At 45.2% G+C, this 19,331-nt stretch overlaps 1 protein-coding gene across 2 annotated transcripts in view; it reads right to left on the reverse strand.

The window, feature by feature from the left end:
• Positions 1-19,331, reverse strand: part of LOC138293674 (N-acyl-aromatic-L-amino acid amidohydrolase (carboxylate-forming)-like) — an 84,429-nt gene that overhangs the window by 20,691 nt on the left and 44,407 nt on the right. For both annotated transcript variants that reach the window (XM_069232979.1, XM_069232978.1), the window contains exons 4-5: positions 13,518-13,611; positions 9,346-9,453 (exon numbers count right to left, since the gene is read on the reverse strand). In XM_069232979.1, the coding sequence (XP_069089080.1) occupies positions 9,346-9,453; positions 13,518-13,611 (202 nt within the window). The remainder of the gene's footprint in view (positions 1-9,345; positions 9,454-13,517; positions 13,612-19,331) is intronic.

A 19,331-nucleotide genomic window follows, 5' to 3' on the forward strand; every position in this document is an offset into this window, starting at 1 on the left:
CACCTAGCCGACCCCCTCCCTTCCTCCCTGGCAAAAATACTCCACCAGTCCCTCTCCCCTACATGGACTATGATCATCAATAGATCCCTTCAGACTGGCGTGTTCTCGGACTGCCTAAAACCAGGCCAAATCACGCCAATTTTAAAGAAACCAGGAGCAGACCCGAACAACCTCCACAACTACAGACCTGTCTCTAACCTTCCCTTCCTGGTCAAAGTTCTTGAAAAATGTGCTCTCCAACAACTAACCCAACATATCGATACCAACAACCTCCTCAATCCTCTTCAATCAGGTTTCCAGAAAGGCTGCAGCACTGAATCAGCTATCCTTAACATAGTGGATGACCTCCACAACTCTCTTGACTCTGACCGACCCTGCCTACTGATTCTCCTTGATCTTACAGCGGCCTTTGACACTGTCGACCACAAACTCCTTCTCGACTCCCTCCAAAAGAGAGTAAGCATTGAAGGTACTGCCCTCCGCTGGTTTTCCTCCTTCTTACAAAACCGAACGCAAAAAGTAAAACTTCTCAACTCGACCTCACCCACCTCCCTAATTACCAGAGGGGTCCCCCAACTCTCTTCAACATCTACATGGACCATCTTACCACTATCCTCACTCGAGCCAATATCCCCTTCCATCTCTATGCAGATGACATGCAACTCTATATTGAACTATCCTCCTTAGAAGACATCCACCGTCTGAACAATACCCTTAAAGAAGCCCTATGTTGGCTCATAACCATCTCAAATTCAATCACGACAAGACAGAAATACTCCTCCTCTCGAAACCTAACCAGCTTCCTCAACTGCAAGAATGGCTAAAATCTATTGACGCACTCAAATGTACTCTCTCCCCGTCTACCACGGTCAAATCCCTGGGAATTTCTCTGGACTACAACCTGACCATGCAGGACCACATCAAGACAAACGCTAATAATGCCTTCCTCAGCCTTAAAGTTCTTCACAAAATCAAATCCTTCATTCCCCAGGATGACCTCAAACAGGCCACTCAAGCACTGGCACTCTCAAGACTAGACTATGGGATCTCCATCCTCACTGGCACGGCCAAATCCCGACTCGCCCATATGAGGTCCACTCTTCATGCAGCTGCCAGACTAGTGACGGGAATTAAAAAATTTGACCACATCTCCCCAGCCTTGAGGAGTCTCAAATGGCTCCTGATTGAGGCCCGTTGCCATTTCCGCACTGCTTGCCTAACACACAAAGCCCTTCACACTGGGAAACCTGAATACCTCGCTAACAAGCTAGTGAAAGCTGGTCAAACCAGATCTCTGAGAAGCACAAACTCACTCCTCCTCCTCCTACCGAAACCTAACAAGAAAAAAACTCGGTCATGCTCCTTCTCAAACAACGCTCTGAGAATATGGAACTCCTTACCCATTCACATCAGATCTAACCCTTTCAATCTGACCTTCAAGAAGCTACTGAAAGAATACCTCCTAAACCAACCCTCACATCAATAAGGGTCTCTCACTCCCCACCCCTCCATCCTTGGATCGCCATCCTTCTATTCATGAGAACCACTCTGTATTATCGTTCTGTAATGTGACTCTTGACTCATATGTGTTTCTTCTGTTTATTTTCTATTCTGTTGTAAAGCGCTTTGATACCCTCTCGGTCTTGCCAGCGCTATAGAAAACTCTTAAAAATAAATAAAAATAAAATAAGTGTTTGTTTTGGGTTCCTGTGCCAGGCTGCTGTCATAGACATTCCACCATGGTATTTTGAATTTGGGTTGGAGTCTGAGTTCAGAGCTATGCATTCTGCCAACCCAACTGTCTTTGAAATAGTCCACTAGGGGGCTTAGTCTGTCTTCGTTTTGTTGGTAGGAAGGGCTTTCGTTTACTAAATTGTAGTGGTGACAGGGACATAGGGGAGTACTATCATTTTTTTATTTTGAAGACAAATTGTCTATTTGTAGCATATTGTATGCTACGTGCGGATGGTTGGAGGTATCAATATATACTTTGATAGAAATGATAGTAACAGCCTTATATGGCTGGGTGGAAGTACATTTTTTAAATGGTTTGAATTGTGGCTTGCTGAAAGTCTAATGATAATTTCATCATTTTGCTGATAATATTTTAATCGATATTCTGTATCGATGTTATTGATATATTGTATGTTTATTTCAATGTGACAATATTATTGTTTCTGATACTTGAGTTTTCAATATAAGTAAAAATCCGATGTTTTTAACAATGATATTTGTGTTCTTGATATTTGTTCTTTTACTAGTTAAGTATAGGAAGTCCATATTTTTGTTATCAATATTTATTTTCCAATATTTTTGTGTTCTGATATTGAATGCATCAATATTATGTCAGTGATTCAGGCAATGCGATTTACTCCTGTAGAACCTCTCTGCAGGCTGATGATTGGCACTTCCTGCACTAGGACACATAGGGGCATGTTTACAAGAAAGTGGCACTAGTCCAGCAAAGCACAGAGATGCCCATAGGTTATTATGGGAGCCTCACTTTAAAGCCTCTCCTGAGCATGTGTTAAAAATGATGGAATAAATGGTGCACCATTTTTTGGGCCTCCCAGTGCCAGAACGCCCCCCTTGCATACAATATACCTGATGCATTGGGCCACTTTGTAAATATGGTGCATGGTGGGGCCCTCCTTAACTCCTCAACAAATTATGCTAGGGCAGTGCAAGGATACGCAAGGTGCTTGTAAATATGCCCCACAGTGCTGCTGCTTAGGGTTCATCCAGCTCCCTTATGTAGGTGCCCAGAGATCTACCCTGTAGAGTCTGTGCCATGTGCTAACAGCCATTTTCTGCCACCAGGCCAAATAGGGCCAGGTTTACAAACAATTTGTCCTGAGTTTGCATCATAAAAGTGCCACAAACTAACACAAAATGTTTTTTGTTGGATGTACTTTGAAAGTAGCCTAAAAGTAAGACAAAGCACTGCTTTGCGTTACTCTGCATCAGAGGGGCGTTACATGGGTGGCACATGGGCGTTACCATGCTACCACCCAAGCTTTGTGACACAAAACCGTAACTAATAACAATAGTAGACAGGGGTTTGCACCAAACGATATGCCCATTCATAGCAGGCGCTAAAAAGAGAAATACTTTTATTTCTCCTTTCTTTTTCGACTTTGCATGTATGCGGCACTGTAAATCACAAATACAAAGTATGACAAGTTTTAAAGCGTGTCTAAGCAGCGTGTGATGGGCTGGGTGTAGGACAGGCTCATGTGTCCCGACTTCTGGGTGTGAATTATGGTTCAGAGGGTCTCTAAGGCCTTTTGATCGCTGTGCCACTGCACCTGCTGCACTATTGATAGCTACACACCTGCAGTTAAACACCTTGGTCGGGGACAAATGATGGTTCCTCTTTTTCAGTAGATCTTCATGGCAGTATTTTACAGTTTGTGAGATGTGTCAAGAAAAGACATCAATTAGCAGCTTATGATGTTTGGTTTATTTAAAAAAAGTCTATATGTCTTCTTCTCTCATGCTTTGATATGTGGCATACAATATGAAGCATTTGTAATGAGGAAACAATGACAATTTCACTCAGTAGAGTAGGTGACAAATATCCTGGTTCCATGCAGTTTATACTGTGACGGAGCTGTTGCAACCAATACAGGGATCAGTGGGCATTGCTATGTCCATGAAGCACTCCGGGCAGGCGCCACAGATCTGGGCCCATGTTTATGGGCTTTTGACGTAGGGCAGTGCAGCAGCTCACCTTGCTGTGCCTGCTTGCATCAAAGCGAAACAGCAGGAATACCCCGTACCTATAAAATACTGGCATTCCTGGCCCTTCCCACAGCGCTGGCACTGTTTTGACTGCCTAGCGCCAACGCAAGCACCCTTGCACAAAGGTGCAAGGGAGTCTGTGCTGCATGCAGGATTATTTTCGTGCAGGAAGGGGCACCTTCATGCACAAAAACAATCCTTGGAGGCGTTTTCATCTTTTTTTGTGTGCAAGAGAATGCAACACACATAGAACGAGGAAAAATGAGAAGAAATAAATATATTTCTCCTCATTGCATCTCCCCTGAGGAGGCTTAAGGTTTTGACGCATCCACAAGTTTACAAGCTCTTGTAAATCTGGGGATGCACCAACATCCATGGGTGTTGCGTGGGAACACCTACTGCAAAGCCCATGGAGCGCCTCTCTTGCGCATAGTAGAGTAACACAGCGATTTGTGCTGCCTTGCCTTACTCCATATCTATGAGGCCATTCAAAGCCACTACTCATAAAAATGGGTTCAAGGTTTGTGCTGCCGTTGCATCACAAAATATGTCCCCTGGTGTCTGCAGACCCAGTTCTTTTTTGTCCTGCATTAGGTTGACAAACACCAACTTTACCTGACACATCAGCATCACCTTGTGGTAAAAAAAATATTGCACCTAATATCTGCTGACACCATCAAAGAACCATTAGAGTTCATTTGCATGGCTTACAAATACAAGTTTACAAATGTTTCCAAAAAGCTACAGTCATGGGTGACATAGTTCAGGTTTGCTGCAAGCAGTAACCCGGCGAGAGGGGAGGACAGTGGTGCTCCTCCCTGATAACACTAGTGGCGCAAAACGAACTGCGCTTTATTAGAATTAATACTACAAAATAAATACCAAAGAAGGTTTACAACCCAGTGGGAGCCAGGGAGGAGTCAGAGGAAGAGAGCCCAGTGGAGAGGGGGAGCCAGCAGGAGCATACCAATGGATGGGGAGAAAGAAAACACCAGTATGGGTCAGGGAACAGAAGGGGGAGCAAGAGCACAGCAAAGGATGGGGAGCAAGAAAACACCAGAATGAGTCAGGGAACAGAAGGGGGAGCAAGAGCACAGCAAAGGATGGGGAGCAAGAAAACACCAGAATGGGTCAGGGAACAGAAGGGGAGCAAGAGCACAGCAAAGGATGGGGAGCAAGAAAACACCAGAATGGGTCAGGGAACAGAAGGGGAGCAAGAGCACAGCAAAGGATGGGGAGCAAGAAAACACCATAACGAGACAGGAACAGAAGGGGGAGCAAGAGCACAGCAAAGGATGGGGAGCAAGAAAACACCATAACGAGACAGGAACAGAAGGGGAAGCAAGAGCACAGCAAAGGATGGGGAGCAAGAAAACACTATAAAGAGACAGGAACAGAAGGGGGAGCAAGAGCACAGCAAAGGATGGAGAGCAAGAAAACACTATAAAGAAACAGGAAGAGAAGGGGGAGCAGGAGCACAGCAAAGGATGGGGTGCAAGAAAACAACATAAAGAGACAGGAACAGAAGGGGGAGCAAGAGCACAGCAAAGGATGGGGAGCAAGAAAACACCAGAGGGGGTACCAAGAGCACAGTAGAAGGAAGTAGAGAAAGTGCAACAGAGAGGACTGTGGAAGAACAATAAAGGGTAGAGAAAGAACACATCAGATGGGGAAAGCACAGAGAACATGGGGCAGAAACAGAGGAAGTGCAGAGCGAGAGGAGGGCACAGAGAGCTAATCAGGAAAGGTGATAACTTAGGGCCACATGTGCAAAGTGTTTTTTTGGTCTCAAAAGCGACCCGTTTGCAGACGCAAAAAGGTTTTTTAAAATGTACAAAGCCCTATTTGTTATTCAGTAACCTATTACCGAATTACAATTTGGGTTTGTGATTCTGTATTAGGAAGGGGCGTGTTTAGGGTGTCCCTTCCTAATACCAAATTGCAGTGGAACCACGAACCACTGCCTACTATTAAAAAATTGAAAAGAAAACTTTAAGGAAAACTGGCTCCATTTAGAAAAAAGAAGATTGCTTTATTGAAAAGCAATCACCGACATGGTGGTCAGCTGACCCCCGGAGGCCACCATCCCTGTCATTTTTGCGGTTCCCAATGGGTGGAAACCGAACCCTACCTCATAAATATTTATGAGGTAGATCTATTTGTGACCCACTGGGAATCACAAAATGTGAAAAACACATATTTGTACATTGCTGATTGTGATTACCAAATAGTGAATCGTAAAAATGCGCTATTTTGTATTCGCAAACACAATTGTTTGTACATGTGGCCCCTAAATGGCCATAGGAGAAGGAGATGGGCAGAGGGATCAGAGGATGCATATCTTCTGTGACCCGCATGGCTGGTTTATTTCCTGTAAAGCCCTGTGCCTGAGTAACATCAGGACATATTTGTAGTACCCGAACACACACACACAATACAATCACACTGGGAATGCAGGATATACAGCATAAGGCAACATAATATCTTAAAAATGCACTCTCTGAGGGCTGGATGAAGAATTGGGGATCACTGGTGCTCTTGGGCACTATCACCCAGGATTTACCCTCAGTTAACTTATGATATATGCCCACAGGACTCTTCAACTCTGTTACCCAAGATTAACTTCCAAATAACTTATGATATATGCCCCTAGGCCTCTTCAACCCTGTTACCTAGGATTTACCCTTGAAAACCTATATATATGCCCCCTGGTCTCTTGAACTCTGTTACAAAGGATTTACCCCTGATAACTTAGATATATGCACCCAGGGCTCTTGGACTCTGTTACTCACAATTAACTTCCAAATAAGTTACCTCTGATAACTTAGATATATACCCCCAGGTCTCTTAAACATTGTTACCCAGGATTTACCCTTGAAAACTTAGATATATGCCCCCAGGGCTCTTGAACTCTGTTACTCACAATCAACTAACTCCTAACTAACTTACTATATATGCCCGAGGTCTCTTAAACGCTGTTACCCAGGATTCACCCCTGATAAGTTAGATATATGCCCCCAGGGCTCTTGGACTATGTTACTCACAATTAACTCCCAAATAACTTACCCCTGATAACTTAGATATATGCCCCCAGGTCTCTTGAACTCTGTTACCCAGGCTTTACCCCTGATAACTTAGATTTATGCCCCCAGGGCTCTTGGACTCTGTTATTCACAAATAACTCATAAATAACTTACCCCTGATAACTTAGATGTATACCCCCAGGTCTCTTAAACACTGTTACCCAGGATTTACCCTTGATAACTTAGATCTATGCCCCCAGGGCTCTTGGACTCTGTTACTCACAATCAATTAACTCCCAAATAACATACTATATATGCCCCCAGGTCTCTTAAACTCTGTTACCCAGGATTTACCCCTGATAACTTAGTTATATGCCCCCATGGCTATTGGACTCTGTTACTCACAAATAACTCCCAAATAACTTACCCCTGATAACTTAGATTTATACCCTCAGGTCTCTTATACACTGTTATCCAGGATTTACCCTTGAGAACTTAGATATATGCCCCCAGGGCTCTTGAACTCTGCTACTCACAATCAATTAACTCCCAAATAACTTACTATATATGCCCCCAGGTCTCTTAAACTCTGTTACCCAGGATTTACCCTTGAAAACCTAGATATATGCCCCCAGGGCTCTTGAACTCTGCTACTCACAATCAATTAACTCCCAAATAACTTACTATATATGCCCCCAGGTCTCTTAAACTCTGTTACCCAGGATTTACCCCTGATAACTTAGATATATGCCCCAAGGACTCTTGGACTCTGTTATTCACAAATAACTCCCAAATAACTTACCCCTGATAACTTAGATATATGCCCCCAGGACTCTTAAACTCTGTTACTCACAAATAACTCCCAAATAACTTACCCCTGACAACTTAGATATATGCCCCCAGGGCTCTTGAACTCTGTTACTCACAATCAATTAACTCGCAAATAACTTACTATATATGCCCCCAGGTCTCTTAAACTCTGTTACCCAGGATTTACCCCGATAACTTAAATATATGCCCACAGGACTCTTGGATTCTGTTACTCACAAATAACTCACAAATAACTTACCCCTGATAACTTAGATATATGCCCCCAGGTCTCTGAAACCCTGTTACCCAGGATTTGCCCTTGAAAACTTAGATATATGCCCCCAGGTCTCTTGAACTTTGTTACCAATGATTCACCCCTGATAACTTAGATATATGCCTCCAGGGCTCTTGGACTCTGTTACTCACAATTAACTCCCAAATAACTTATCCCTGATAACTAAGATATATGCCCCCAGGTCTCTTGAATTCTGTTACCCAGGATTTACCCCTGATAACTTAGATATATGCCCCCAGGGCTCTTGGACTCTGTTACTAACAAATAACTCACAAATAACTTACCCCTGATAACTTAGATTTATACCCCCAGGTCTCTTAAACACTGTTACCCAGGATTTACCCTTGAAAATGTAGATATATGCCCCCAGGGCTCTTGAACTCTGTTACTCACAATCAATTAACTCCCAAATAACTTACTATATATGCCCCCAGGTCTCTTAAACTCTGTTACCCAGGTTTTACCCCTGATAACTTAGATATATGCCCCCAGGGCTCTTGGACTCTGTTACTCACAAATAACTCACAAATAATTTACCCCTGATAACTTAGATATATGCACCCAGGTTTCTGAAACCTGGTTACCCAGGATTTACCCTTGAAAACTTAGATATATGCCCCCAGGTCTCTTGAACGCTGTTACCAAGGATTTACCCCTGATAACTTAGATATATGTCCCCAGGGCTCTTGGACTCTGTTACTCACAATTAACTCACAAATAACTTACCCCTGATAACTTAGATTTATAACCCCAGGTCTCTTAAACACTGTCACCCAGATTTACCCTTGAAAACTTAGATCTATGCCCCCAGGGCTCTTGGATTCTGTTACTCACAATACAACTTCCAAAAAACTTAGATGTATGCCCCCAGGTCTCTTAGGATCCCTCACCCTCCAGTTACCCCCAAATAACTATAACAAGCCCTAAGGAGTTTTGAGCACCCTGTCACAGGATTTACTGTCAACTAAATATACTGTGTCCTCCCAGGACCTTTAAACTGTCTCACAAAGGATTCACCCCCAGATAGCTACAAATACTTGTTACTCTTGAGGCCACACACTCAGGATGAACCCCAAAATAAGTATAATATATGCTCCCAAGACTGATGTGCCCCATTCAGGATGTACCCCCAAAATAATGTAATATATGGTCCCAGGACACTTGAGCCCTCTCATCCAATGTTTACCGCCAATAACTAAAATGTCTGCTCCCAGACCTATTAAGCTCTGTTATCTTTCTATGCTTGTTTGCTTTCCCCCTCCAGGCCCCTTTGTCTCTTACACACACACATGCAGCGCCCTGAAGCCATCAGTGAGATAGTTGAAAACTAGAGCTACATGAAATCTACAGCTGACCACCTCAGAGGCAAGGTGCTTCCCCCACAAACCGGCCATTCAGAATCTCACAGTGACACAGAGCCGGTCCCTAACCTAGAAGACTTCTGGGGGTTCATCTCTCGTTACCACTACAAACCTTGATTAAACTTGTCGATGAAATCCAATCCATGTTGAATGAGAACTTTCATTTGAGCGAGACATTCTGCTCTGGCAACACCTTGGGGCTGGGGTCCAACTTCTAGAGCTGGGGAGAGAAGAAGAAGATTGGACTGTATATGGTACACGATGTAACACCTTCAGAGAAATCCGTCAAGCCACGTAATATCTTATGACAAGTTAGTGTTGCTGTCTCTTAGCGTGTCGAAGCCCAACACTACACGTCAGCATCTCTTGCAGAATCAGACACCCCTCACAAAGAACATCACTTATGCACAAGGGAAGTAACACAGTCCATCAACATGCAACCAGTGTGAGATAGTTCTTACAGCACAAGGAATATTACAAAAAACTACTCTCTGTGAGGGGACTTCTTTTACATCAACCAGCATCTTCCACGAGTGCAGTTAGAGCATATAATCTATGACATAACCACTCTTGCAAAAGCAGCCACCCTGCCTGCAGCCACAGACAACTTAATTTCATCATTATATAGCATCTGTATCCCAAATAACTGTTTGGGGCATATTTACAAGGAATTGGCATAAGGAGCGCTGCAAATCTCTTAGCTGCACCGCCCTACGCCAATTCTAAAGGGCAGAAATGCACCGTATTTACAAGATACTGTGCATTCCTGTCCTTTCCACTGCGCTGGTGCACAAATTGCTGACTAGCGTCAATGCAGGCACCCTGCACCATTGTACAAGGGGGCCTCCGTTGCATGCAGGATTGTTTTTCAGCAGGAATTGCCACTTTTCTGCACAAAAAACAATCCTGAGAGGCGTTTTTCTCTTTCTATGTGTGCTGCAGAATGCACCACACATAGAAAGATGTAAAAACAAGGAGAAACAGAGATATTTCTCCTTGTTGCGCCTCACCTGGGGAGGAGTAAGGTTTTGGTGCATCCCCAGGTTTACAACATCTTGTAAATCTGAGGATGCATCAAAATCTGTTGCGTGGGAATGCCCACCACAACGCCCATGGAACACCTCCCTGGCGCATAGTAAGACAACCCAGAGATTTGTGCTGCGTTTCCTTACACCATATCTACAAGAACATGAAAAGCCACGCAAAGTGGCTTTGTGTGGTCTTGTAAATATGGGCCTCCACTATGCGCTGTGTCACTAAAAGTGACACACTGACGACGCAAGGGGCTTGTAAATATGTTTTAGTATCTTTAGGTAAGCAATCATAACCTAGCACGGCTTCCAGACCACAGACATCTTATTCCCTTTGATGTGACTTCTCTACACCACTGGACACCCCTTGAAACCCAATATAAATCATTCTTTGTGACTTAACCTGTTCTTTTACTATTAGACATCCTTCTGCAGGTTGATTGTTCTTGCACCATCAGACATCACTCTGCGAGATGACCGTTCTTACAGCACCAGACACCTCTCCTGCTTGCCTCAGATTGTTATTTCTTTGTGAGGATACTGAAACATCTCTCCCTGTCTGGATAACTCATATTCTCTCCGAGGTGACTGCTCTAATACTATCAGTCATGCCTTCCAGCAACAGGCACATCTCTGTGAGATGACTTCAGGAACACCTTCATGCCCCAGATAAGTCAATGTCTATGGGGTGACACTCGGGACCCCTCTTGCTTTAAACAACTCATTCAGTGTGAGGTCACTGCTCTTACACCATCAGGCACCCCTCTCAGTCCCGCATAACTTATATGCTCTGAGAGGTGACCACTCTTACACCATCAGACACCTCTTCAATGCCCAGCATAACTCATATCCTCTGAGAGCTGACCGCTCTTACACCATCAGACACCCTTCCATGCCCCGCATAACCCATGTCCTCTGAGAGCTGACCACTCTTACACCATCAGACACCTCTTCCATGCCCTGCATAACTCATGTCCTCTGAGAGGTGACCACTGTTACACCATCAGACACCTCTTCCATGCCCCGCATAACTCATGTCCTCTGAGAGGTGACCGCTCTTACACCATCAGACACCCTTCCATGCCCCGCATAACTCATGTCCTCTGAGAGGTGACCACTCTTACACCATCAGACACCCTTCCATGCCCCGCATAACTCATGTCCTCTGAGAGGTGACCACTCTTACACCATCAGACACCTCTTCCATGCCCTGCATAACTCATGTCCTCTGAGAGGTGACCACTTTTACACCATCAGACACCCTTCCATGCCCTGCATAACTCATGTCCTCTGAGAGGTGACCACTCTTACACCATCAGACACCCTTCCATGCCCCACATAACTCATGTCCTCTGAAGAGGTGACCACTCTTACACCATCAGACACCTCTCCCAGCCCCACATAACGCATGTCCTCTGGGAGGTGACCACTCTTACACCGTCAGACACCTCTCCCAGCCCCACATAACGCATGTCCTCTGAGAGGTGACCACTGTTACACCATCGGACAACTCTTCCATGCCCCGCATAACTCATGTCCTCTGAGAGGTGAGCACTCTTACACCATCAGACACACTTCCATGCCCCGCATAACTCATGTCCTCTGAGAGGTGAGCACTCTTACACCATCAGACACTCGTCCATGCCCCACATAACTCATGTCCTCTGAGAGGTGACCACTCTTACACCATCAGACACCCTTCCATGCCCCGCATAACTCATGTCCTCTGAGAGGTGACCACTCTTACACCATCAGCCACCCTTCCATGCCCCACATAATTCATGTCCTATGAGAGGTGACCACTCTTACACCATCAGACACCTCTTCCATGCCCGCATAACTCATGTCCTCTGAGAGGTGACCGCTCTTACACCATTAGACACCTCTTCCATGCCCCGCATAACTCATGTCCTCTGAGAGGTGACCGCTCTTACACCATCAGACACCCTTCCATGCCCCGCATAACTCATGTCCTCTGAGAGGTGACCACTCTTACACCATCAGACCCCCCTTCCATGTCCCGCATAACTCATGTCCTCTGAGAGCTGACCACTCTTCCACCATCAGACACCTCTTCCATGCCCCGCATAACTCATGTCCTCTGAGAGCTGACCACTCTTACACCATCAGACACCTCTTCCATGCCCTGCATAACACATGTCCTCTGAGAGGTGACCACTCTTAAACCATCAGACACCTCTTCCATGCCCCGCATAACTCATGTTCTCTGAGAGGTGACCGCTCTTACACCATCAGACACCTCTTCCATGCCCTGCATAACTCATGTTCTCTGAGAGGTGACCGCTCTTACACCCAGACACCCCTTCCATGCCCTGCATAACTCATGTCCTCTTACAGGTGGCTACTCTTACACCATCAGACACCTTTCCATGCCCCACATAACTCCTGTCCTCTGAGAGTTAGACCGTTTTTACACCATCAGACACCTCTCCCAGCCCCACAAAACTCATGTCCTGTGAGTGGTGACCACTCTTACACCAAGACACCCCTTACATGCCCCGCATAACTCATGTCCTCTGAGAGGTGACCACTCTTACACCATCAGACACCCTTCCATGCCCCACATAACTACTGTCCTCTGAGAGATAGACCACTCTTTCACAATCAGACACCCCTCCCAGCCCCACATAACTCATGTCCTCTGAAAGGTGACCACTCTTACACCACCAGACACCTCTCCCAGCCCCACATAACTCCTGTCCTCTGAGAGGTGACCACTCTTACACCATTATACGCCCTTCCATGCCCCACATAACTCATGTTCTCTGAGAGGTGACCACTCTTACACCATCAGACACCCCTCCCAGCCATGGATAACACATACCCTCTGTGAGGTGGCCACTCGTACACCATCAGACACCCCTCACAGCCCCGCATTGCTCATTTGCTCTGAAAGGTAACAACTCTTACACCATCAGGCACCCTTCCATGCCCTGCAAAACTCATGTCCTCTGAGGGGTGACCACTCTTACACCCAGACACCCCTTCCATGCCCCGCAAAACTCATGTCCTCTGAGAGGTGACCACTCTTACACCATCAGACACCCCTCCCAGCTGCAGATAGCACATACCCTTTGTGAGGTGAACACTCTTACACCATCAGATACCACTTAAACATCAGACAACTCATACCCTCTGCGAGGCGATCACTCTTGCACCATCAGACACACCTCCCAATTTCCAGAGTGAAGCCATTTTCTCTGTTGCAGGACCTGCCTGAGAATGGACTCACTAATGCCGTTCTTGCAGATGGAGTTGACGGTGTGGCTCTCCCAATCTTCCAGTTTGGAAATCCAGATGAAACATTTTGTGTCTGTAAAATTGCTCTAATTAGGAAGAAAATTCAAAGAATCAGTGAGAGAGCAGGAACATCATGTCACTTCAGAGAGGCAATGCCTAGACCAAGTACTCATAGACCCATGGTGAGCATTTTGTGGTGTAGGCCTGGAGCTGGCCTATCACAGAAGTCCATGAGATGGCACCGGGAGAACCCTGTTAGGTCCCCAGATGCAAACAAGTAGGATGACTTGAACTCAGTGTATCAACAAGTGGAAGACTCACCAGTAAGAGCAGAGAAAGACACATTATGAAGGAAGAAATATAGAACAGGTAGTGGAAGGTACAGAGATGCACTCTCCAGAGTAGGGCAGGCCATTTTGCATCACAGTAGACCTTTCACACTACACTAGTCACTTTAGGTCTGGTCGCAGCTAGTGGCAGTTCTGGGTCTTTAAGAACAGCACTGGTATCTGTGTTCCTGAAGAGCAAGCGTGAGGTCGGAGCACAACAGTTGAACCCTCTCAGATGCTCAGTTTGCATCCTGCGTTCAAGATTTGTCCCTTATGAAACTCCTGAGTGCTTCTTCACTACCGTAGGCTTCATCCTTCCCGCTGTATCTTTTATCCCATGCCTCCATCAACTCTGTGGCATGATTACTGGTGCCCATGGAGCCATAACTTAAATTTGTTTCTCAAAGTGATGCCAAGACTGGTCTAGTTTCTGCAGTTCCATCCTGGGTTATCCAACCAATTACCTGCAGGAGCCAGGACCTCTCCCTCTCCTTCCCTTTCCCCTTCCCCTTTTCCCCATGAACAGGTCTCCTCAGAGCCTTCGATTCGCTACAGGGCGTGAACAGATGCCCTAGGGAAGAAGGATGGATTGAGTTTTTAATACTATCCTAGAATTTAACAAATCTCAAGGGCAGAATAAAATCCCAGCCCACCAACTTTGAAGTGTGTATATCTTTAAGCATCCTCTCTGCCCATACCAAGACTCAAGTTGGCATGCGGTGCTTCCACATCCTGTTTCAAATTAAGTATTTTAAGTCTCCTGTAGGCACAGCTCTGATGCTCGGTAAGGTAAGGAACCGCACTGGTGGAGTACTGTGAGCATCTTCATACCCAAGGACTAAGAACACATGGGAGACCTAGCATCTCACACCTGAGGCAAGGCTGCAGAAAAAGACTTAGGGGCAACAAAAGAAACTTCATTGTCGTTGAAAGCACAGTAAATCCAGACACTGCCACATGGTGGAGGGAACCAAAAACAGGGAAAGGCTTCCAAACTGCCTGTGAGAGGCTCAGAAGCAACATTTATTTAAGTGTTTGATAGTAAGCTGACCTAACTCGAAGGTGCTACAAAGCACTATACAGTGGCCCTATTTAGGTCTGGTTATAGACAGTGTTACCTATCTCCCAAAGTTACCATCACTTATACTGACAGAAGTTAGCAAAAGGTTAACTCCCTGTATTCATAGGTTGTTGTGTCATTCTCATATAGTTCAGCTCATATTCATCAGGTGTTCCATGATGTATGGAGTTTTGCTCATGTGTCTGCATATGGCCATGTCATTGGTTCACTATCTGCATGAATCACCCTAGGGGGTATCTCATTATTTCCACCTTTTGTTGCAAAGTTCACTCTGAAATTCCTAACATTTGCAGCACATGACGCAAAGGGTGGGAGGCAGACCACTGTAGTTTAGGACTATTCTGGTGGGCAGGGGCTGTGACGTGCACACACCAGGGCAGAAGCTCTGGTCCCGGAATCTTATCCACACTAAAGATGAATAAAGTGACCTGGATATCAATCAGTCAATCAGTTGACTTGTAGAGATGGACTTGTCACCGTGAGGGTATCCAGGCACTGGCCAGGGTCTCAGTTGAAGAGACAGGTTTTCAGCATCCTATGTAACACCTCTAGAGTAGGGGAAGTCCTGAGGTGCAGGGGGAGGAAGTTTTAGGCTTTGTCTGTGAGGTAGGAGAAGGAGGGTCCTCCTCTCCCGCATTCCATGCGGGGGGTATGGGCCAGCGCAAGGGAGGCGGACGGAGGTGTCTGGAGGGTTTGTGGCATCTCAGGCAGTGGTTGATGTAGGCGGGTCCGGAGTCGTACCGGGCCTTGAACACGGAAGAGGCAATGCGTTTTGAAAGGGATTTGCCTACCATGGGAAATATGACTACTTTAGAGGACCATGAGGGTGCAGCATGGGGGGTAAGGACTAATTCTGGCAGGAACTGCACTTCTGTAGCTGAAGTAATTAATGTCTATAGTATTGGGGAGGCAAGGTAAAAACAGGAAGGTGGAGTGGAGAAGTAGGACAAAATTACTCCATATCCCTTCAAGAAATGTTATTTTTATATCTGGGAAATTAGGAAATTTGTTTAGAACCCTCAATTTCTCTATTCATGCAATTCAATTATACCAACACAGTCCTGACCTGAGTGTGGCAAATGTGTAAATAGTTTGCATTTTTTTTAATAAATCCATTCTGCCACTGCTTGAAGCCACCTTTTCCATTGCTGGAGTGAATAAGGTAAAATGTTATTTGTAAAAAGGCTCTGCCACTCTATATTCAAATTTAAGAGACTGCTTTTATTATCGTCATATTAGAATTACCTCATTTTGACCCTGGAATTCATAACCCAGAGCCATATCTGACTCTACCATAAAATGTACATATGTGCAAGGAGTTCTCTGCTATTTACCCAGTAGCCAGCAAAATACCGTATTTATCGGCGTATAACACGCACTTTTTCTCCCTGAAAATAGGGGGCAAATGATGTGTGCGTGTTATACGCCGATATAATGTTAAGGACCCATAGTACATACCGAAATTTAAGTTTATGAGGTGCGTGTTATACGCCGGTGCGTGTTATACGCCGATAAATACGGTATCTCTGGTATTTAGCCAGCGGCCGGCTCACTGTTTATCCGGCTGCAGGCTAAATAGTGGGGTTTATGTACTATTTGACCGGTCAGTGAGACAGGCAGTTAAGATGGGAGGCTGAAAAGCAGACTTCAGAGCAGCATGTGACCCTGATACGCTAGACCTGCCAATGACGTCATGAAAAGCGCTTTATGAATTTGCAGTCACATCACTTGCATCTCAACGAAGATATGTGTACAAAAGAAGCACAGGAAATGTCTCTAGTGATAGCCTTAATTTATTTCTGCCTTTGCTTAGAACAGTGGTTCCCAATGTTTTGACTTCTGTGGACCCCCACTTTATCATTACTGGAGCCCGGGGACCCCCACTGAACTTTTATTGGAATCCAGCGACCCCACATTGAGTCATTACTGAAAGCTGGGGACCTAATCTGTTAATATTATTTAATTTTCTAAGCAGTCGCGGACCCCCTGAGGAGGCTTCGCGGAACCCCAGGGGTCTCCAGACCACAGGTTGGGAACCACTGGCTTAGAACATGAGCTCCAGTCAGGGAGGACTTTAGCGCTGGTGGTGCTTGGTGCTACAATCTCTGTTGTTGCCCCCCCCAAAACCTCTATCTCCAAGAATTCCCTAACTACCTCACTTCACCAGTGCCCCTCATCCCTCCATAGTCCATCTCTTACATGGTTATCATTTGTTTTATAGCGCTACTCATAGCAGTGTAGGGTGTCAGAGGACTTTAAATCACACACATTAGGCACAGCCAATGAATCGTGTGTGTAAATCAGTCTTTAGGAAATGTTACAACAGACAGTGAGGATTACAAAGTGTAGGAGTCACATGCCATCCATACCAGTAGGCAGCATATCTTAAGAGTATCTGGTCTGGAAAAGCACAAACTAAAGATTTAGGCCCATATTTATACTTTTTTAGCCCCGCATTTGCACCATTTTTTTGATGCAAAAGTGGCGCAATTGTGTTTTGTAAGTTTGCGCCACTTTTGCGTCAAAAAGCGGCGCAAAAGCGCGGCTAAAAAAGTATAAATATGGGCCTTAAAACATATTGCAGTGGTTGGCTTTACTTCCAAGAATGTATTTCTGTCCAAATGAACCCTTTTTAGCAACCTTAGGATAATGAAAGACTGAGGACAACAACACAAGATTCTGACCCGTACCATGCAGTCTGCATGCAGCTCCTTGATGAGAGTTCACTGAGCTATATTACGGTTGTAACTTATGAAATGCAAATAACAAAAGGATCTCTGTGATAAAAACAGTAACACACTGAGCTATCCACATAAAATACAGCTCTGTGGTTTCCATGCCACGCGCTCTTTGCAGCAGGTATATTAACCCTCTGCGCTACTTTATTATGAGTGAAAGATGCCACTAGACCAAACGCCCATCTCTCTCCCGCAGGAACAATAACCATCAGAGTAAGCTTGACTCTTTTATTGTTGCCTGAAAACTGCCAGACACACAAGGATCTCTACAGCAGGTGCTTTTTAAAGCTGTGTTATTTCTAAGCACGGCGCCCCTCGAGGTCAGCGCCAGGTGCGGCTGCACGTGTCTCATAGTCCTAGAGCGGGCCCTGGCTCAGATCCCTAGAGTTGGACAGGCCATTCCACCAGTCTGCCTTTCTCCTTGTGGGCTGCAGTGCACGAGGCTTCTTTCAGAGCGTAATTTTCTGCCATGACCCAACCTTGGCTCCATAGCCACATTGTAATCGTAGGCCCCTGCAGCGTGGGCCTGGTTTGAACCTTTTTGCCACGGCTGATTTTGGTTTCCTGACCAGGGGCCAGATGTAGCAAAGGATTTTTCCCATTCTGTGTCAATGGGAAAATGTGTTCGTACATATGGCCCTAGGTTCCTCGTCGCACTGCAACAATGGACAGCACTGTCTCTGTTAATGCCAATATAGGCCCCATGTACAAAGCAATTTTGCAGCCGCAAAGGCAAATTTCCCCGTTTGTGACATCAAAATAGCCTTGTATGATTTACCAACCCTATTGTGTATCCTGTTACCGACTCGCAAAATAGGGATTGCAACTGGCAATTAGGAAGGCGTGTTCCAAGGACATCCCTTCCGAAGTGGCCGATGTTTGATTGTTTCGTGACCGTGAATGCTATCACAAAACAATCACAGTTAACATCAATTCCAAACTGGAGCTAACCCATTCGCAAATGGGAAGGGGTCCCCAAGGGACCACATCCCCCCTTGTGAATGGTAGCGAAAAAGCTTTTTCAGAGCAGGCAGTTTCCACAGACCACTGTCTATCCTGAAAAAATGAAAAGAAAACTTTTCATTTTTTTTTTTAAAAGCATTTTAAGGAAAATAGGCTGCATTTAAAAAAAAAACTGCTTTATTGAACAAGCAGTCACAGACATGGCCCCAGCAGACCACCATCCCTGTGAGCGTGGCCATTCCCAAATGGCTTGCAAATTGCAACTTGCCTCATGAATATTAATGAGGCAGGTCCTGTGCGGCCCAACTTTTCATTTTTCTTTTTTAAACGCATCCCGTTTTCCTTTAAGGAAAACGGGCTGCATTTAAAAAAAAAAAAAGATTGCTTTATTTAAAAGCAACCACAGACATGGTGGTCTGCTGTCCCCAGCAGTCAACCATCCCTGTGATTGTAGCCATTCACAATGGGTCGCAAATTGTGACCTACCTTATGAATATTAATGAGGTAGTTTGACTTGCGAGCCATTGGGAATCACTAAATGAAACTCCTGGAGTTTCATACATTCAAATTGCGATTCGCAAAAAATTGCAATTAGGTAGTCGCTATTGGGAAAATTGATACATCTGGCCCTATATTTCTAAACTATGGAAAAGAAGCTTGTAAAAGTTTTTCACCTCTCAGCAGGCTTTTGACAT

Source organism: Pleurodeles waltl, chromosome 4_2 (assembly GCF_031143425.1).
Source record: "Pleurodeles waltl isolate 20211129_DDA chromosome 4_2, aPleWal1.hap1.20221129, whole genome shotgun sequence".
NCBI lineage: Eukaryota > Metazoa > Chordata > Amphibia > Caudata > Salamandridae > Pleurodeles > Pleurodeles waltl.